Source organism: Passer montanus, unplaced genomic scaffold (assembly GCF_014805655.1).
Source record: "Passer montanus isolate IOZ18808 unplaced genomic scaffold, ASM1480565v1 scaffold70, whole genome shotgun sequence".
Classification (NCBI taxonomy): domain Eukaryota; kingdom Metazoa; phylum Chordata; class Aves; order Passeriformes; family Passeridae; genus Passer; species Passer montanus.
The window spans coordinates 2,682,521-2,702,831 of record NW_024372148.1 but is presented as its reverse complement, the minus strand read 5'-3'; the positions used below and the strand labels follow the sequence as shown (position 1 = coordinate 2,702,831).

Genomic DNA, 20,311 nt, shown 5'->3' with positions numbered 1-20,311 from the left:
TGGGAAGAAATACGCATTTGCCATCAACAGCTCTTACCCTGAGCTGTGACAATTTCTCTGTACTGTTCAAAGCTGTTAGCTGTTTGAAGTGAAAAATCTACCTTTCTGTCTATTTGCTCCCCAGCATTTCCTAACAAGATCTTAAAACAAATGGTAACATATCCTTTACCTGCCTCCTCACCCTTAAATGACAATTCAGCATTAATACACATCATAGAGCCACCTTTACCAGGCACTAGTAGTGTGACAGTTTTAACACCAAGAGATTTCACAGTAAAGGGGGAGAGAGAAAGCATGCCAGTGAATGCACAGATGGTGGGAGGGGACACAGGGTGCTCTCAGCAGGTTACAGTAGAGATGCATTAACTCCACAGAGGGATAAGGGCTTCCCACCAGTACAGTCATGAATTATAACTGAGCATGGGAGTGAGTTCTTAGTGCCTGTCTCACAGCAAATATACTGTTCCATTTTCCTGCACAATCATCTTTCACCTTTACAAATGCAAAGCCAAGCAAAATGCACCACTAATATTTAACAATATCACAGGTTCTTTATCTTACACAGCACACATCTACACAGAGGAAGTGTGGGGGGAGGCAGAGTATTCACTGACACAGCGTATCCCCGAGCAAACTTACACACCCATGATCCGTGACTGTGCCTAGTGATTCTCCCGCAAAACGAGACTATAATAACATAGAAAAACAACTAAAGCTGCACGTAGAAATGTGTGTAACTCAGCAGTATTGGTTCATGAGAACTGAATCATCTCTTTCTCTCTTCCTTTGTTAACAGGGTGGAGGACAGTCAATTTCAGCTTTGAACAGAAAAGAAGCTCAACTTAAAAACAAAAAAATCACAAGCGCCTGCAAAATTCTAGTCTTTTCACATCAAAATGTTTACACCTTGGATTGATCAAAGCATGGCAAAACCGACTCAAATAACAGGTAGAAATGCTAAACCTGTTCCTTCTGGTTGGGGGACATACACATTTTTTGCAACATACACTTCCAGTTGTGTAGCCACTTTGCATCAGAATCTTTTTCACTCATGTTTAAAATGGAGTGGCCCAACGATGCTGTTACCCTGCCCCAAACACAAAAAAAAAATAAAAGGCAAAAACAAAGTAAAGAGGAAAAAAAAAAAAAAAAAAGGCAAAAGGCAGAAAAAAAAGCACTACTTTTGAGCCAAGTTTGCTGTTTACTGGAGTGTCTCTTTATGAATCACTGACCACACCTTGTTTTCCCAAACTATCTGCACCTCCTCCCTAGGGGAATTCATCCCCTCCCAACTTTCCTCCTACTCAATGAACCTATCAATGGAGAAAACTTATTATTTTTGGCAGCTGAAAATTTGACCAGTTTTAAAGGATTAATTTACCATGCCTTTCACTTTTGTTTAAATTCTCAGTGTTCCTGTTCTAAATGACAGCATGGCAAGCATTGCTTTTAAGCAGTATTCATCTTGCCTACCACATCTCAGCCTTTCACAGGCGGCTGCTCTCTCTCCAACAATGGAGCCTTACTCCTTTATAGCTTGAGGGCAAAGACTCTCACTAGCTGTAGACTTGCTGCAAATATCACAATAAAGGACATAAATGTGAATTTCTTGTAAAATACGGGTTGGCTCTGGAGGTACCTTGCTTTAGAAAACTCTGTCAAGAGCAAACAATACATCTTTCTCCAAAATGCACAGCAGCCACACTGTTGAAAGAGCTTTCGAAGTGATCTAACATGTCAATGGAATCAGGATGCTGGTGAATTTTACGCTTTTCTCCACTTTAGGTCTCTGATCAATATTTTAACTTCTTTCACACTTAATGTACTCAGTGCTGGTTTGGCAGCATGTCTTGTAGAACTTAAAAAAAAAAAATAAAACCCCTGAAGCTTAAAGAGGTGCTCTGCGGTGGAAGAAGGTAGAGTTTGAACTACAGATCTTAAGAGGTAGCAGTTTTGCTTCTACCAAGCCCCTGTGCCTGTGCTTTGGTTCACCAAAAACATGGAGGAATAAGGATGCTGGGAGCAACAAGAACCAAGCCAGCGCTATGGAGGGGAGTGGGGGCAGACCTCGAGCTGCAAACGTCCATTGATAACCGTGTGCCACCACTCGTTGGGAAATGACAGGACCAGTGGAGAGTGGAGCCAGGAATAAGGAGCTTATTCATGGAGATGGAGTGAGGGGGGCCAGCAGCAGGGTAGGGGGAAGGGAAATCAGATTTGCAGAACTGGCCATGAAGCTCCTCAATACACCATAGCTGGATGCTTCATAAAGTCACACTGATGGCAGTCCCGGAGATGGCCATCTGTTGTCAGCTCTGGGCCAGATGAAAGATAATATAATGGCAGCTACTGGTAGCTAACAGCAGGGCAGTTGTAGGAAGGAATGTGTCCTAGAATGAAGAAGTGGTGCTTCCTGTTTAGCACAGAAAATCAGTCATCGATATCAACTACATTAGCAAGAAATTAATGGATGGACAATTAACAGAACTGAACTGATCTACCAGGGAAATTATTCACATGCAAACAGAGTGCTTATTTCTTCTGCTTACTCCAGGTGTATGTGCCAACTGATCTGACTAATGGCAAGGTGTAGGCTGAAACATTCAGGGCACAGATGATAAAACCTCATTTTCTGCAAAGGGCAGAATTCCATTTCTAATGATTATCTGTGGGTCAGGGAATACATTTACTGCTTTCCCTGCCCTCAGTCTATGACAGGACTCTCTGATGTTCGCTGAGGTTTCTGTAAGGACTGAGGGTAGAAACTGGCCTTTATGTAATAACTGGACTTCTCCTTATTATTACCATGATTTATTTTTACTAGTGCCTTATCATTATTACCAGTATCACTCAGAAGAAAAAATGTTTGCTTTCCCAACCACTATTATTTCTATCTTCTTTCTTTCTTTGTCCCATAATCTCCTTTCTGCTTCTCTTCTACTCCTCTGCTTTTTGTTCCCTTCTTCTTCTGCCTTTCTGTACCTTTTTCTTTCTGCAGCAACTTTTCATTTGCTTCTTTAACCTGAAATCTTGCACACCTCACTGTTCTATTTGCTAAAAAACCCTCAGAAATTATGATTTTATTGTTGACATTGTAATATCACTGATACATTTCAGAGACAGTATTTACTGCTCTCAGATTGGAAGCCACGAATTTCATTTAACATTTTTGCATGTCATAAGGATTTGCAGTCATCAGGATTACTGTACTATACTACCTGATTCTGCAGAATCTATTTAATATAGACCATATGAGTCAATTTGGAGAACAGATGCATGGCTTATTTTTTTTAATAGGTACTTATATTTTACAGAAAGAATCCTGCCATACAAGCATATAAACAGGAAGAGGTAGGCAAAACAGGGACATAGATTCAAGCACACATGCTTTTGGGTATGACTCTGTCCCCTAGAAAGAGAAGGAATATAAATTTTTTGCTTATTTTTGAACAGGTATTTTATAAGTGTCACCCAAGACAGTATATTTAGTTTTCAGTTCTTTACCATTTTATTGTTGCTTAAGTCTGAATTTCTTTTCAAGATAAAAATGTGTATTTAAATGTAATATCCATCACTTAAGTGCTGTACTTTGCTAATCAATTATGTATTTTCATAATTTTCAATAATATTACTCAAGCATCTGAAAAAACAAACCCATAATTGTGATTCAATTGCTCCAGAAATTTAAGGAACGTTCTCACAGGGAATGTATAAGGGATGTTGTGAATACATTGTTTCCTCCTTATTTACAGGAAAGACTATAGAAAATGTCACAGGCTGACCGTGGTATGCAGAGTTACTCATATATGAAGTAAGTGGAGACAAATAAGACACATTAATATTAAGCTCATCTTTGACAATCACTATTTAGTGAAATCAAAATGGTCCCTGAAAAATTCTGGCTCTTTGGGCTTGGTGGGCTTTGCAATGTGCTATAAATATTCATGAACTAATGAAGTACCCACAGGGAATGTTTACATTTGAATAGGCCAATCAAAGGCGGGTGAACTCACAAGCTCCAAACCTGGAAATTTCTTATTTAGAGAAGAATTACTGCATGAAAACCTAATGTGGCCATAACACCCCTCAGTCCCCAGGAGGGAAGGGGCACTGGAAGGGAATTCAAAGAATTTCTTTTTGTATTTAAACTTTGTTTGACATTGAAGAAAAAGACTTGCAGGGGAAACACTTAGAAGGTATGTCCTTAAAGAGCTAATGCATGAGTGCCTCCACTGTGCTTCTCTTGATTGCCTTTTTGAGAAAATTTGCAAAGAAAATAATTCTTCCTTCTAGGGGGAAAAAGTCTCAAATCTCAGGAACACAAGTCTGAATTTTTTAAATCTTGAAAGACATGGAAAGATAATGCACATACTGGTGCACACGTATCTATCTGAAACAGAATGCACAGTAAGGGCTCAGGAAGAAAAAGCAAACTTGCAATGCATGCAGCTCAGCCTAGTCCCGTAAAACACAAACATTAATTACAAACCTAGTATCTCTGGAACACATATTATTATCATCACCCTCACTCACAACATGGAGAGCATGCATGGTTATGTGGAGCAAGTTTGTACCTCACCTTGCAAATGAATCCAGCTCATCTGACTCCTGGGCATTTGCTCTGAGAAAAGCAACCTGACTGCCTGCTAAGGACTAGGGCCAACATTAATGAATGTGATGCCTGTATTTAGGCATCAAAAGTGTTTTGTTGAAACTTTAAACGAGGCTGTGGCTGCTCAGCACCTATGCTTTTATCAAGGTTCCTAACTTCAGGCATTTTTGACCTGATTTCCTGATGTACTCAGCACCAGCATCTTGCCCTGGCCTTATCTGCAGCTGGAGGTGCTCAGCACCCTCTCAGAAATAGGCCACTGAGTTTGAAAATGCTGGCCTAAAGCTTTGACTGTTAATTGGATTCCAGGTAGGCTTCTTTTTAAGAAGAGCTGACAAAGTTATTCCCTGCTGGCTCCTGGCCTTTGGGGCCTAGAAAGCCAGCATCTATGTTCCACTCCTCACCCTAAGAGCTTGGGGACCTAGAAATGCCAAAACTAATCTCCAATTTCTCTTAGAAAATGTTTTGAGGCCTTTTCTTTGTGAAAAAAACATCCTGCAGGTTTAAAAGTTTTGTGCCTGTTTTTGTGTAAAGAGCATAAATTATTCACAGTCTCCCCTGCTGTTGGGACCTACATGGTACACAGACTCTACTACTGTGGGGGCCCTGGCAAAACAATCCTAGATGGAGGTAGCTGTGCCACTACTGCTATGGCTGATGCTATTCCTATACCAACCTCTTTCCCAGCTGGCCCCAGAAGGCCTCTGCCACAAGGAGACAACCCCAGCCCTGGTTAATTAGCAGTTTTCTCTAGCTGACCCCCAAATGAGAGAACATAGTGTTTGAATCCCAGCTCTGCCACTGTCTCCACTAAAGGTCTCAGTCAAGCCTTTAGTTCTTGAAATAGCCTAGAGCTTGCTTAGTTCTGCTCCAGCTCAGGTCAAGGGTATTTTAAAGGCTGTTTTAAAATGTTGAGTTTTTGGGAGCATTTTTCAATGTTGAGATCTTTGGAAAGTTTAACCCTTAAAGTAGTGAGGAAGAAACTAGAAGTTTAGTTTCAACAGTGGTAACCTTGGAACAAGAAAATGGTAAAATTGGAAATCCAGAGAAGGATTCACATTAAGCTACATAAAACTTCCACAGATTCTTCTATACTGCCTCTGTCCTGCTTTGTTTCAGCGGCTTGTACTGGGAGCTAAGAATGTTCTCCCGCTGTTTGAAGAGACAGGAGTAACATCTGCTATGAGTGCTTCATTCCTTCTTTCATCCTTTCCCTGGGGAAAGAGCTGTGTATTTTGTTTTGGTAGAGCTCTGTGGGTTGGGATTTTGGGGAAGGTTTAGAAATCTACATACAGGTATATGTTTGTATGAGAGAAGGAACCTTTGGCACATGTAGGTGCATCCTGCTCTTAAAAGCCTAAGTTGAGGACATCTGACATAATACTTAACTGCTGTGGAAGTCTGTTCCATGCTCTCACTGGCCAGTATGTGAGGAAGTTCTAGCTTCTGAGAAAAAATCTCCAGCTCTTTGGTATAAATGCTCACAAAGCAGAACTTTGTCAACTACCACATTATTTCCAAATTTCTCAGGTCATGTCTGAGATGTGCTTGACCCAGTCCACCAAGAAAATTAAGGACTGAGTCCTTAGTTAGAACTTAGAACACAACTGGACAAACATGAAGGAAGGCAGTATAAACAGCAAGAGAGCTGATTGAATATGCTCCTGGTCTCCTTTGCTACTGAGGGCCAGTGCTGCAGCTCTCTGTATTAGCTGGAACGTCCTACAGGCTGATGGCTCCATGCCCAGGTATTCTGTGCTGATGGAGTCCAGATGGGAAGCAGCAAGGGCGTGAATCACTGAGGCCAGGTCCCTTTTGAACAGGATGAGAAGCAACTGCTGATCCAATTATTTCTTGCCCTAGTTTTCATGTTTCTAAAGTGGGGACACTTAACTACCCCAGGGGCAACTGATTATTAGTCACAAGAAGTTAAGGAAATGTCCTAATTCACCAAAAAGAGATATCACTTTTGTACTGAGCAAAATGGTGCTGAGATAATGTAATCTTGGCTATCATCATATTGAAAACTAACTATCATCACTGATAAAACACTGAAAAAAATGTACAATTATTCATCAGTTCTATTGGATATCAGTACCTCTCCGATGCAGGAACATCTTCATAAAACTAAAGTGACTTCACTCATTCACTTTGGTTAACACCCCACAAGGGTACCTTATTCCTCCCCACAAACACTGCAATATGTTGTGTCCCTGGCCAGGTTGGATGGGGCTTTGAGCAACCTGGTCTTGTGGAAGCTGTCCCTGCCCATGGCAGGGGGTTGGAACATGATGATCTTTAATGTCCCTTCCAACCCAAATCATTCTGATTCTGTGGAATTAATACTAGCACTGGAAATAGGAAAGAAATGGTTACTCCTTATCAGAGATAAGAGAGGCACAAACACCAGAGCAAACATCTAAGCCTATGTCCAAAAAGGAGATCTAAGCCTAAGGCAAAAAGGAGTAGGCACTGGAAAGATTATGTGGGCAGGAAAAAGAAGTCTTGATAGGTACAAATTCCTTTATCATAATTTAATGAAAATCCAATAATAAACTAGTGATAAGTTTCTTTACTTCATTATCAACTAAAAATTCAGTATTATGGATAATGAATGGAGAGCACTGTTTTAGTTATATCCATCCTCTATAGAGAACTAAATGGTCCAGGTGTTCTGTTAGAAGATTTTAATCTTTTGGGAGGAAATCTAGGCACCCTATAAATGCATCTACCTTTCTGCTTCCTTATTTGTACAAGCCTATTTCAGAAAAGCCCTTATTATGTTAAGCATGTCTTATCAAAAGCTTTCTATTCTAAAGAATAAACACTTTTAGGGACATACCTTTTTAAACACCATTTCAGAAGTATAAATACACCATATAGCTTTTTAAACATGTAAGCACAAAAATTCACAACTTGAAACACTCTTAAAGCATAAACTTCTAACTGTTACAGAAGGTTTCCATTTGCTTCCTCCATATGCAGGTAGTATCCAGAAAAGTTTAAACCTGGTTCTTGCAGCTATTGAGCACAAAGGCATTTAAAAGCAGTGTACAGAGCACAAAGGAAGTGTCAAAAGGATCTTAAAACAAAGAGCAAGTTCCTGTAAAATTTCATTATTTCAACTTGAAGGTTGAGCAATACATTGAAGGCCTGATTTTCAGGACTGGTCATTTGTTCTCTGTTCTCACCGGAATGTGGTCCCGTGGGATTGTGTTGCATTCCTAGCAAGTGCCTGGAGTGAAATAATGGAAACTTCTAAAGGGAGTCCTACTTGATTTTTGTACTGAGAAGGTGAGATGAATATAGTGTGAGGAGATTCTTATGTTCCTATAGGCTACTCTTTCTGAACAGGAGCCAGAAAATGCTAAGTATATAATGTATATTATTATATATTATATTTTCTGTACGCTTGAATTAATTCCCTTTAATTATCAGCTGAACCATACATGTGGATAGGAATTCTATGCTATTGCATTCTGCCCTGCTTTACTTTGTTCATGTTTCCACCCTGCCTCCCCTACAACCATGGTGTGCTGACCTGACCTTCTAATCTGACATGATCAGCATGTCCTGTGCCTGGGAGAAGAACATTAGATGCGCATTTAATTTAAAAAGTAAGGAACTGCTCTTGATAGAATAAACATACAGCTATGCTGCAAGCCCCAACACAAACCAAGAAAATGTGAAAGGATAGAGAAGTATAACCTGGAGGACAGTTGCCAAAGATTGCACTGCTTTAGGTGGTAGATAGCCTGAGCAAAGCAATGCCTCCTAGAATAGGTTTTAAGTGAGAGAGGGCTGGAGATCAATGTATTTTCAGCAAAAGCAGACCCTGAAGCTCAGTACCTACTGCTCTGCCTCAGTGCTCTGCTGCCCTTTCAGCAGCCTGGGCAGGTAACTGGAGGTAAGAACAGAAAGACAGTAATCCCAACAAATAAATGCAGATGGCATGATGGCACTAAATTTTTTTTAAACATAATGCATTCTCCACTGAGGTAGGGCTATCCAAGTTAATTAAAATAATAATAAACATATTTAATTAAGTGTATAAGTAAATGAATATCTCTTCCTTATTGCAAGGGTAGCTAAGACAGAGGGAGGCTGTCACTAAGAATGCCAAATGGGGTCTAGTAAGAGCCTTCTGCAGCATGGAACTACCAACACACTGTCATCTAGCCCATGTAGAGGGGGAGTTTCTCTCTGTAGTGACACCCCTTTGTGCCCTTCACTAGAAAACCAGGTGCTACAGTTATGTTGAAGTTTCAGTGAATGAGGCTTAGACGGAAAGAGTAAAATCTTTTTCTTAGTCTTGGGCAGGAATAAATTTTGAGTGGGAAAGCATGTTTATTTATTACAACAAAAAAATTGAAGGCAGTTGCTTGGGACCCCATGTATTTTGAAATGAAAGTGTATTTTAGATGGGATAGACTTGTTAGGAAGTGATTGTACAAATCATAATTACACTCTGTGTGCTTTGCATCTTTGTAATTCAGTTGTCTATTCTGCTTTTCAAAATCCAGTCCTAATTCCATTGTTAAAAGCAATTTTACCTTGTGTTCCTGTTTCTTTCCTGCACCTCCTTCTTTTTCTTTTTCTTTCTTTCTTTCTTTCTTTCTTTCTTTCTTTCTTTCTTTCTTTCTTTCTTTCTTTCTTTCTTTCTTTCTTTCTTTCTTTCTTTCTTTCTTTCTTTCTTTCTCTTTCTATTTCTCCTTTTGTTTACCATTTATAAACAATTTCATTACAAATCTGACAACAGCCCAGAAAAAGACATTCATTTGACCCTGTTTTTATTCCCCACCAAATCAAAAGAGAAATTCTGTCTACTTCCCCTCTCTGCCATCACTACACTCCTACGTCAGTGCATAGCTTTTCACATTTAAAGACAAAAGAATACATTTGTTTTCAATTTCACTGGTTTACTATGGCTATCAGGCAGAAAAACAGGATGCCCATTTCTCTATCCTAGAGAATACCTTGAGCTGCAAGAACCTACAGTGCAAGAATCCTGAATTCCAAGAATCCTGAATTTCAGCTCTGTACAAGGTGGCTTTCTGCCAGCATCTTTTTGAAACAGCATGGGTTGAATCACCTGCAATTTCTCTTCACCTTTTCTAATTCTCATCCTGATGATAAGCAAGAATCAGAGGAGGTCATGGCAAGTACAACTTTCAACTCAGTGATCAAATACATAATGCTTTTATAACCCCCAGGTAATACGTGTGGTACCTGCAGCTCTGTTTGGAAGAAGAACTTCTGTGGACACTGTGTGCAGTCATAGATCTTGTCTTCTTGTCCATGGGCTGAGAAAATATGCTGCTGCAACTTGTTTGCTTGGACAAACACTGAAATATGAGACAAAGAACAAGCTTTTCATTATTTCATATTGTAAGTGAAGTGATTCTTAAAAACAATCTCCCAATAGCATTGAGCAATTCCAGGACATAAAATTAGGCAAGTGCATTCAGATTTCACCTTACACTGTTGCTATAATGTGTACCAATGAATGTCATTTATCTACACAGTGTGAAGCTTCTTCTAAAACTAATTAATTGAAACAGATCCCTGGTGTAAGGATAAAAACCCAAGAACTGACCAAGGGAAAAAAAAAAAAGAGACCCTGTCAGGACAACCAATGAAGATTTCATCTATAGAGTATCTGAAAATGCCATTTCCTGTTCAGAATTATTTCTTCATGCTTACTGCACTTTGATTGAACACACACAAAACTTATTTCCTGGCAACCAACAGGTTTGAAAAGCACAGATGCCAAAGTCCTATTTACTCTGTGTGCCTAAAGTTAAAGCTAACAAACAGCTCTGTATTTAAATGTGTTAATGTTAAAAATTATATCCCACAGCTATACTGGGGCAATGTCTATAAATGTGAAACAGAACTGCAGGTAAATTCTCTTTGGATACTTTAAGATCAACTCTGCTTACACACTGAATGCAAGGGTTTCAATAATATAAACATGTTCAATTTTAATGACTACAAAACAAGGCCCTAAGACTGTGTAACAGTTTACCTAGGAGACATACTATTAATAATTAAATTGTATATGCCAGAGGCAGTGTTTGGGTTGGCAGCACTGACTTCTGATGGATGCCTGGTGCACTGTGACCTAAAAAAGTTTGCATCTACAATATTAATCTGTATAGGCAGGGAAAGGATTTATTAAAGATGCTGGCATTTGACTTTGACTCCACTCCTAATCATTAAAATTATTCTAATTGCAAGGCAACAAAAAACATCAGAATATTGTTCTTCTGAGTCATACATTTTAATCACATTTCTCATTACCGTGGAAAAAAAGATCAGGTTCCATTTTCCATATAAAACTTATATTGGTGATTTTTACCTCTTGTTAATATTCTAGCAAGATGTGCTGAAGTAATTTAATGGCACATTGCTAATAAAGCATCATTGTTTGTGATTAATGCTCACTGTCTATTTACCCCATCAGCAAAAAGCAAGAAGAATTTTGCACAGATTGGAATCGACTTATCTCCATACTCTTTAACACATTTCACAAGGCTACTGGCTCAGAAATGGAAGGATTAGTTTTATCAGGGATCTTGGTCACATGGAGAGCCCTCAGTGGGTACTCTTTACATATGCAAGTTTTTATGTTGCATTTACAGTACCCTAAACTTGGAAACGGAAGATTCATGACATTACACTAAAAAAAGGTCACACCATAACGTGTGAGCAAAAACAAGAAAAAAATTGGTAGTATCAGTAGTAAAACCAAAAACTTGAAGGAATGCCTAACTGAAAGAATTATTGAAGACAGACACCTTACAGACGAACTGTTTCTGGCGGTACTACCCATGCTCAGACAAGCTGTGCAGTGAAGAGGAACTATGTATTTTTTAAATTTTATAACCCACAGAAATGTGTGAAACCTGAACACAGAGAGGTAATAATCATCACCAGCCACTGTATCTGAAAGATGAAAAATTCAAATTTAATTTTCCTTGGTAGCACTAGCTTAGGTTTCATAGGGCGTGGAGCTGCCAAACAAAAAGGAGTAAAATGAAGGTATTAAAGGGTCTATTTGCTTATCAATGAAAATCCTTCACTTCCATTAATGGAAAACAGAAACCTTGAATGGCTTCCAGAATTAGCATGCCATTGATGTGTGAATACCCAAAGAGTGTTTTGTCATGTTTGTGATTATCTTTGATTTTCATCTTTTAAAGCAAAATTGGGAATGCAAGCTACATAGTAACACTCATGTTTTAGGTTATCATTTTATGAAATGTTCTATTAGGAAGTCCTTAAAAACTCACAACAACTCAGTAGGCATCCTTTTAATGTGTTTTCATTTCCAATAACAGCATTTTTCTGTTCTTCATTATGGCCCAAACACTGCAGTGCTTAGCCCTACTGGGTCAAGTTATTTTCTCACTTGGGTTTTACTACTGAATAACAGCACTGACTTGGGGAGGATTATTCCACACTTGGACTTGTGTCAGGGGAGAGCAGAACTTGACTTGTGGCAAGACAGCATGGTTTGCTTTCTAAAGCACATTACAAGGGTGTTTCTTCTCACCACAAGCCAACAAACACACGCATGTGGGCTTTCTTACCCCATCAGAGGAGAATGCTGCTGCACAGGCTATGCCTGGGAACGGGGGCCAAATTCTGCTCTGAGTTTTATTCGTTTAGATGAAGCATCTGTAGCTTTAAAGCACAAATTTATGGACAGTTTTAACCTTGGCAGGTTTGAAACATGGAAGTGATACCGTGGAAGGCAACAGACTATCACTTCTGTAATTATAAAAAACTCAAACTTCCGATAGAAGAGCTTGAAATGCACTTCTTACAGATGGATGACTGACCTTCCAAGGAGCTCAGCTTTCTAAACGATTTCTAATCAATATTATTAATGAGCAAAATGTAATGTTCCCTCCTAAAGCTGACCTAAAGCCAGCACAAAACACATTTTTTCAGGGAGTTCTGCAAGGTCAAGCAAAGGGCATGACTGGGACAAGCAGCGATGGGCTCCTACCTGTAAAGCACACTGGACATTTGAAGGTGCCCCCCATGCCTTCAAAGCTGTGCTCTATCAGGTGGCACTGAAGTTTGGCAGGAGAGTCGAATGTCTGATTGCAGAGTTTGCATTCATGGTTCAGTCCTTCATCTGCAGGAGAAATCAAAGGAAAACTGAAATTCACCACAGACCTTACAAAAAGAAAGTCCAACACAATCTGTGAACTGGAGCAACTCTTTGTTTTCTTAAGCTCAGGAAACTGGATGACCCTCAGCACCTACAATTGCTGAAGTGTTCTCTTACCCAGAATGTTTAAGAATAGTCAAAGCTTGACGGGGCATTAAAAACACAGATTTTCCACTTATAATTAGCACTATGCAGGAATGCAGAGCATTAGCCTTCAGTAGGAAATGATGACTATGACCTGAAACATAATTTCTTAGCAGAGCCACCCAGTCACGACATTTGCAAAACAGCACGTGAGGAATTTAATGCTGATCACACATCGTCCTGTCTACCATGGGTAAGAACTGTGAATGCTGTTTTTGGCACTCTGGCTGAGGTGGAGTTTCTTGTAACCCAGTGAGAAGGGTGGGTAGTTTATACCCTCACATCACTCCTATTCCACATTCCACATTCCACAGTCCTGTGGGCATACATGAAACCTTTTGCAAGCTGCAGGATTTCAGACCTCTCTTTCTGACAGTCCTGGATTTTTTCCCTCTTTATTTGCATTTCTCCTCTGAACAGCCCAGAGCAGTCCCCATGCGCCTTCTGACGCAGCTTTCCCGTCCACGTCCTGCGGCTTTAAAACCCTTCCCGCTCCCCGCCGCCTGTTCCTCTGCTTCCTCCCATTGTCCTCCAAGGCCGGCTGGTGCCTGGCACCAGGTTCCCTTCCTGAGGGTGCTGCAGGATTCATCCACTCCGCCATGAGGGCAGTCAGCGGCTGTCCTACTTAGAAACAGTTGCTAGGTAAGAAGTGGCTTCCAGCCCTGCTGCAGAGGCCTCAATTCCCACAGCGCCGCTTAGAAAAGGTCCTTCTGTATGTCACCGGTGTGCTACACGAGTAGCATTGATCTCGCAGGTAAATACTGTATCTGATTATTAAAAAACAAGCGGGAATGGAGCGCTAGGTGACTGGTGCAGCTCCCTGCCATTTCTCAGTTGGGAAGGAACGATTTAGGAGAACACCCTGCCCATGCTGAACACCTAAATGCCAGGCTGCCAATCTCCCACTGAACACAGCGGTGCCAGCAGTGACAGGCATTCACGAAGGATGGTGGGAGCACAGACAATGTTTTGCATCCCACACGACAATCCTTTCCACTGGTGTAAAGAGAACACGACATGCTGCTCCTGTGGCTGAGTGGGAGCACATTCCTGCCCCAAATGACCCTTAGTGACTTACAAGAATTGAAAAAAATGTCAGTGGTAGCCCCCAGCTTTCACTTCTTGTAGGTCCAAAAGCTAAATTTAGCCTTTGTGTAAGTCATGGCATCTCTAGCCACAGGAGGGGAATTAGTGTGAGCAAAGCCAGGCCATGGTGGCCATTCTGCAGGTGGAACTACTGAAAATCACCATTGTGTGGTTTCCATGAGGTGTCAGAGGTCGGCACAATAAAAAGGGGCAGATGAAACCCAACAAAGACAAAGGTTTACACAAAATTACATCTCTCCCATGAAGACACAGCAAACTGCAAACTTCCTTTCCTTTTCTACCCACTCTTTCCTGAAAGCAGTGTTCAGTGTTCCTGACTACCTCTGTTGCATCTGTGTAAAGCCTTATAAAATAAGGGCCTTATTACCCTTGTGAAATCATCGCTCAGGCCTGCTACTTAGGGTAAGTAGAAGGGAACCATAGGAGGGTGACTCAGTTGGAATAGGGGTAGAGAGACGTGAGAGACGTGAGAGACGTGAGAGACGTGTTGCGTGACTGCCACATGTCCACATCGTGGTGTACGGTGGTTGGTTCACTTGGGCTTGTTGTGCCTTAAAACTATGTAAACTGGTAACGGGCTAACTGCTTAAAAAGGCCTGGTTTTTGCAATAAAGGGCTCTCCTTTGCACCTGCCTGGGGATGCTGTGTTGCTCTATATCGTCACATAAATGCTTCAGAGCTTTTAGAGGGTGTGAAATGGAAGGCCTGCTCTGAGTGTCAGCTGAAAAATGTTGGTGGTCCTGGCAATCCACTGCCCACAGACTGTTGCTGCTGAAGTGCCTGTCTCTGTTACCTACATGAGACAGAAGAACTTGACTCTCATCCTGCCAGTCCCGTCACCAATTTATAGCTGGCTCCACTGAGGACAGCTGTCAACACAAGCTCAGGCAAAGGCTCAGGTCAATCTCAGCTGTTTTGACACCATGGCTTCTCTGGAGAGACTGGAATATGGTGGCAACCGAGCACAGGCTGCTGAGGTACACATCCCACCCAGCCACATACACTGGTAGTCAGGTACAATGGCTGATAAAATCCTTTGCAGAAGACTTCCAGGGGAAGGTTAAGGGTGGGTGACACTTTCTCGTCTTGTAGGTGGCACCTTTTGTAACTCTTCATTAAAAAAAAATAAAATATTTGTCAAATATATGCTAATTACTTCAATAGCAGGGAAAATTTTAGTGGATTATCAAGAGTTGCCTGGCATTTGGCATTTTCCACCATCACTGACAAACCCTTCCAATGTGTTCTGCCTTTGCTACCTTTGCTGAGAGAGGACAAGTACAGCCCATGCAAGCACCACCAAGGGGAGCATGAAGGAAAAGAACCTGGCACACTCCAGTCTGTAGATCTAAGAGACACAGACATATCCTCCAAGGCAGGTTGTAAGCGGTGTACTTCCAACAGGCAGCAACCCACAGCTGTGGGCAAAGCTGCAGAACAGCGTCCTGAAAAGAGGAGGAGGGCTCAACAAATCTTACATAAATGCCTCTTCTTTCCTGAACTTGCTAATTAGTTGTGAGGACTGTACAGACTGATTTTCTCCTATATGCATATCTTTGCCATGGTCATTATTGAACAGATACCTCTGGAGATGGTGAAATTTCCCCACAATGGGCAGTTGTGCCCACAAGATAGGAAGCCTGTAAGGTGACGTTTCTTCATCAACCTGTTTGTGCTGATACACACAGTCAAAGCAACTAGGACAAAGGGAGCTCCATCTCAGGATCTTCCACAAGTCAAGGTGAAGATAATCGATGACAATTCTCAAATCACAGAGTTACTGTTGGCAAAGTGTAAATGAACCATCATTCTTGAGCATGGGAACACAGAACAGGGAGTTCTTCAAACATTCCAAGGAAGAAAGACTCCCGAAAAAGAAATATTTTTTAATGATGCCACAGAAAACAGAGAAGGCTTTTTCTTGTCTTTCCATTATCTTAGTTGATGAAGGAAAAAGTAGGAAGAAAGGCATGCAATCCTGATGCCGAAGCAAAACTAATTTTTTACACAAAAATTGTACTTGCTCAAAAAGAACTGGACCCCATTAAATATGACCCCTATTGTATTTCCCATATTACTCAGATCCAAGGTGACTTCCTGGTCACAAATATCAAAATAACTTTGATTATTTCTAGGTTGCAAATGTGATTTTCCTAAAGGCTTATAAACAGGGTTTGAAAAATCCCCTCAACCACTCGCCTGGGGCAGATAAAAACCTTCCTCAGGCAAGAGACATCAATTTGTGCAGAATCTAAGTTTCTCTTAAAAATGAAATGCTTTTAGTCTCCAAGTTCTAAAGACCATATTTAAAATAAGACTGCATTTGTATAATTAACAGAATAATATATTTCCTAAGTCCCACTGTTTTCACCCATTTTGTGCACATCACCAGCTTTGTAACATCCTTGGAACAAAGGACAAGGTTCCAGCCCTTGAATTCAAGAATGTGAGATGAACCATTATTTAAATTTAAGGAAGACAGCGAAGGGTACAGAACTGGCAGAAGAGTCAGGAGTGCTGGCTTCCATTCCAAACTCCAACACTGACATACTCTTATCACCTTGGGCATGCAGTGTGGCCTGTGTTTCTCAGACTACCCATCTTTAAGGAAGAGGTGCTAATTTTTAATTTCTGCTTTAACAGGCTGACCTAATTACTATCCCTTAAGACTTTTAATACAACCAAGATAGTGGAGCTGAAGAAGAGTCCAAGACTATCTACCTTACCCAGAAGACCCAGAATCACTGCCATCTGCATCAGAAAGGGTTTAAGATTGTATTTCTTGACACACAACTTGCCTGGATCACACAGAACTGTGGAAGGATGAGGGAACAAGAATTTGTCCCTGTTCTCCACTCTCCCTAGACAATGTAAAAGCATTGCCAGCCTTTTATCTCCCACTGGCATGAAAGAGCCAGGATGTGGCAAATCTTGCAAAGGTGCCAGATGTGGAAAGAGCATGCAAAAGGCTCTGTTTATGCAGTGGCCCCTGTCTAGCTCTCCATGTTTAGCAAACAATTTGATAGGGTGCTATGGAAGTGCAAAATATGATATCATTAATAAATAAAGGGCCAGTGAAATGTCACATTTTCAGTTTTCATTGGGGATAAAACTGAAATGGAATTGAGTGTCAGATACAGTCCAAAGGGCTCTCCTTCCCTGCAGAACAGAGCTGCTGCTCTTTGCTCTTATTCAGGCAGAAAAAAAACCCCTAAAAAAATTTTTAAAAAGTGCTGAGCAGCTTTAAAAAATTCAATCAAAATAATCTGCTCTTTGGAAAGGTGGCGGCTGACAGTAATTGGAAAATACTGTCTGACTCATTTATTAAAGTGAGATTCAGAGTCAATTGATTTAATAACCATTAGAATATTCTATTAAGGATATAATAGGTTGGCACAGCCCTATTTTTTATTAAGAGTTATAGGTAAGAAATAAGCAATGCTATGGAATTTTAGACAACTGCTGTATGGATTAGACTAAAAATATGGCTTGCAAAATAGGTATAAAAGCAGCAAGTATCAGGAGGAGGAATAGGAAAGTACATTACAGTGCAAATGAGTTAGCTGAAGGATGAAAAAGAAATGAACCTTTAATATAAAGCCTGCACTTTTCCAAATCTAACAGAAAACTATGCACTGCATTCCATGGTGTGGTACATCGTAAAACAAGTCAGCACGTCGTTCACATTATGGGCCCAACAATGCCATGAGGAAGGCAAGAACAAAGTACCCACTGTACAGCACAGAACTGGTGCTGACTGTTGCCCTTACGTGGCTGGGATAGGAGCTTGGACATGGTTAAGACCTTGCAAGATGGATGGGAATGGTTTACCCACTGCTCGTAGTCAAATGAGTTTGACGCATGCAGAATTTCTGCATGAGTAAATTGCTTTCCATTTGTAATCTTTATTCAGATAGTGGGAAAATGTAAACATTAATCAATTCCAAATAAATGCATTTAATATTCATATATAAATGTTTAATATTTACACAAATATTAAATGTTTCAATGCAGGCAGGTAGATTTTAATTGAGGTGCAGCCCATTACCTCAGCAACTAACTTGACAACCAGCAATAAAAGCAAATATAATCAGTCTTCGTGCTGAGCATTTGGGGATCCTCTTTGCATTGGCTACCCATGTACTGCGGAGTTACTGAGCAACTTGTACAGCAGGCAGGATGCTCCCACTTGCACCTGCCCCACAGCCAGTGCTCTGAATGATCCAGCCCAATCTGTGTTACCAACTCAAGGCACAACTTTTTCATTTCATGGAAGGCCCTGACATTTTAATATACACTTTAAACAAGTGGAACTCTTTAAGCAGCGTCTAGACTCATGTTTCTGCTTCTTGCTCTTCAATAAAAACAAAACTAGAGCAGCTACAAGCAAATGTTCACTGGCTGACTTACATGCAGCTGTTAAGTCAGTAACCACTGGGGGCCCTCTTATATTGTCTGATCAACACTACAGCCATTACCCAGCACCAATTTGTAACAGTTTATAAGTCTTTCTCTTATTCATCCTAGAGATTGTCCAGCAGGGTCCTTGTGCCTTCTACTCTGAGTAAATCTATAGGCAAAGGTCCTAGGATGATGATGTGCTGCTAGTAAATCATCACGAGGCTGAGTCCATGCTCAAAATCATCCGCTAAGAAGTCATGTAAAATCTGCCCTCCACACACAACACAGGAAAGAAATGGCCTGCAGACCCCGTAGTTTTATTATTTTTTTTTAGGTCTAAAACATGCACAGCTCCCACACTCAATGTATTTTCTTTGTAATTTTTTACCAAGCAAACCATGACCCTAAACCAATTTCTCCTCCTTCACATTGCTAATTCTGCAGCACACATTTATAAGCCAGAGATCCGAGGAGTAAGGAAGCAATGCCATGGATGACAGCTAACCCCTTGGCTACAACATCTCACATGGAAAACAGGGGAAAACCCTATACAACACTGTAATTTCTAGAGTGTACAGCCATTCATGCTTCCTAGCTTACAGTTCTGTGCCTACCTGCATCTTTTAAATTCTACTGGTCACACACCTCCACAACCATCAGCCTCCCTGTGCCACCTCAGACAACCTCATTCCTGCTCAAAATTTGGTCTTAGGGCCTACTGTGGCAAGTATGTGCATGACATGTACCTTCACATGCTAAAGAACAAATAACAGCCTGGAAGCTGAAATGGAGCAGTACGACAGCTAACCCCTTGGCTACAACATCTCACATGGAAAACAGGGGAAAACCCTATACAACACTGTAATTTCTAGAGTGTACAGCCATTCATGCTTCCTAGCTTACAGTTCTGTGCCTACCTGCATCTTTTAAATTCTACTGGTCACATACCTCCACAACCATCAGCCTCCCTGTGCCACCTCAGACAACCTCATTCCTGCTCAAAATTTGGTCTTAGGGCCTACTGTGGCAAGTATGTGCATGACATGTACCTTCACATGCTAAAGAACAAATAACAGCTCTTCCAAGCCTGGAAGCTGAAATGGAGCAGTAGCTTAAGTCTCCAGCACCCCGTTCATAATTTGTCCCTGATAGCACTAATGCTTCTGCCATTTTCAATTCCTCAAACATTATCAGAACCCCTCAAATGAGAAACATGATCCACCACAGTGTTAATTTTGGAAGCTGACATGAAAAGCATGGAAATATAGTGATAAAGGAGGAGACAGTAAAGGCAAAGCATAAAGGTGGCATTTTCAGCAGGAAGAAATATACAGCCAGAATTTACAGCCATGAGAAGAGAACAACCTGTCATAGAAAAACAGCTTTTTCTTAAGTCCTAACTATGGTTCAGTCCTGGTGAGACAGGATGGAGGATTGGATGGAAAGACAGAAGTACACCTGTGTTTCTCCTGGACTGTCCAGGGCAAGTCTCCACATGTTAGGAAACAGGAGAGCAGGGGAAGGAAATATCTCCTTCCTCACTCACCCTCTAGGCACAGTTATCCTTCACACCTTCCCTCTTGTGCCACATACTACAGCCCATGTAGATGCCTGCATGCTGGTCTGTGTTTCCTTAACACCACTTTTAACCAAAATCATGATGTTAGTTGAAGAAACTCAAAACATCAGGCTGCACCCCAAGCAATGTCTTTCCCCTTGCCTTTTTTTTTTTTTTTTTTTAGTTCAGAATGATTTTTAGGTAAGACCTTAACACCACTTTTAACCAAAATCATGATGTTAGTTGAAGAAACTCAAAACATCAGGCTGCACCCCAAGCAATGTCTTTCCCCTTGCCTTTTTTT

At 40.8% G+C, this 20,311-nt stretch overlaps 1 protein-coding gene across 16 annotated transcripts in view; it reads right to left on the bottom strand.

The window, feature by feature from the left end:
• ZNF521 (zinc finger protein 521) overlaps positions 1-20,311 on the bottom strand; it is a 230,191-nt gene that overhangs the window by 16,307 nt on the left and 193,573 nt on the right. For all 16 annotated transcript variants that reach the window (XM_039730096.1, XM_039730097.1, XM_039730099.1 and 13 more), the window contains 2 exons: positions 12,630-12,761; positions 9,842-9,957 (listed from right to left, as the gene is read on the bottom strand). In XM_039730096.1, coding sequence (XP_039586030.1) covers positions 9,842-9,957; positions 12,630-12,761 — 248 coding nt within the window. The remainder of the gene's footprint in view (positions 1-9,841; positions 9,958-12,629; positions 12,762-20,311) is intronic.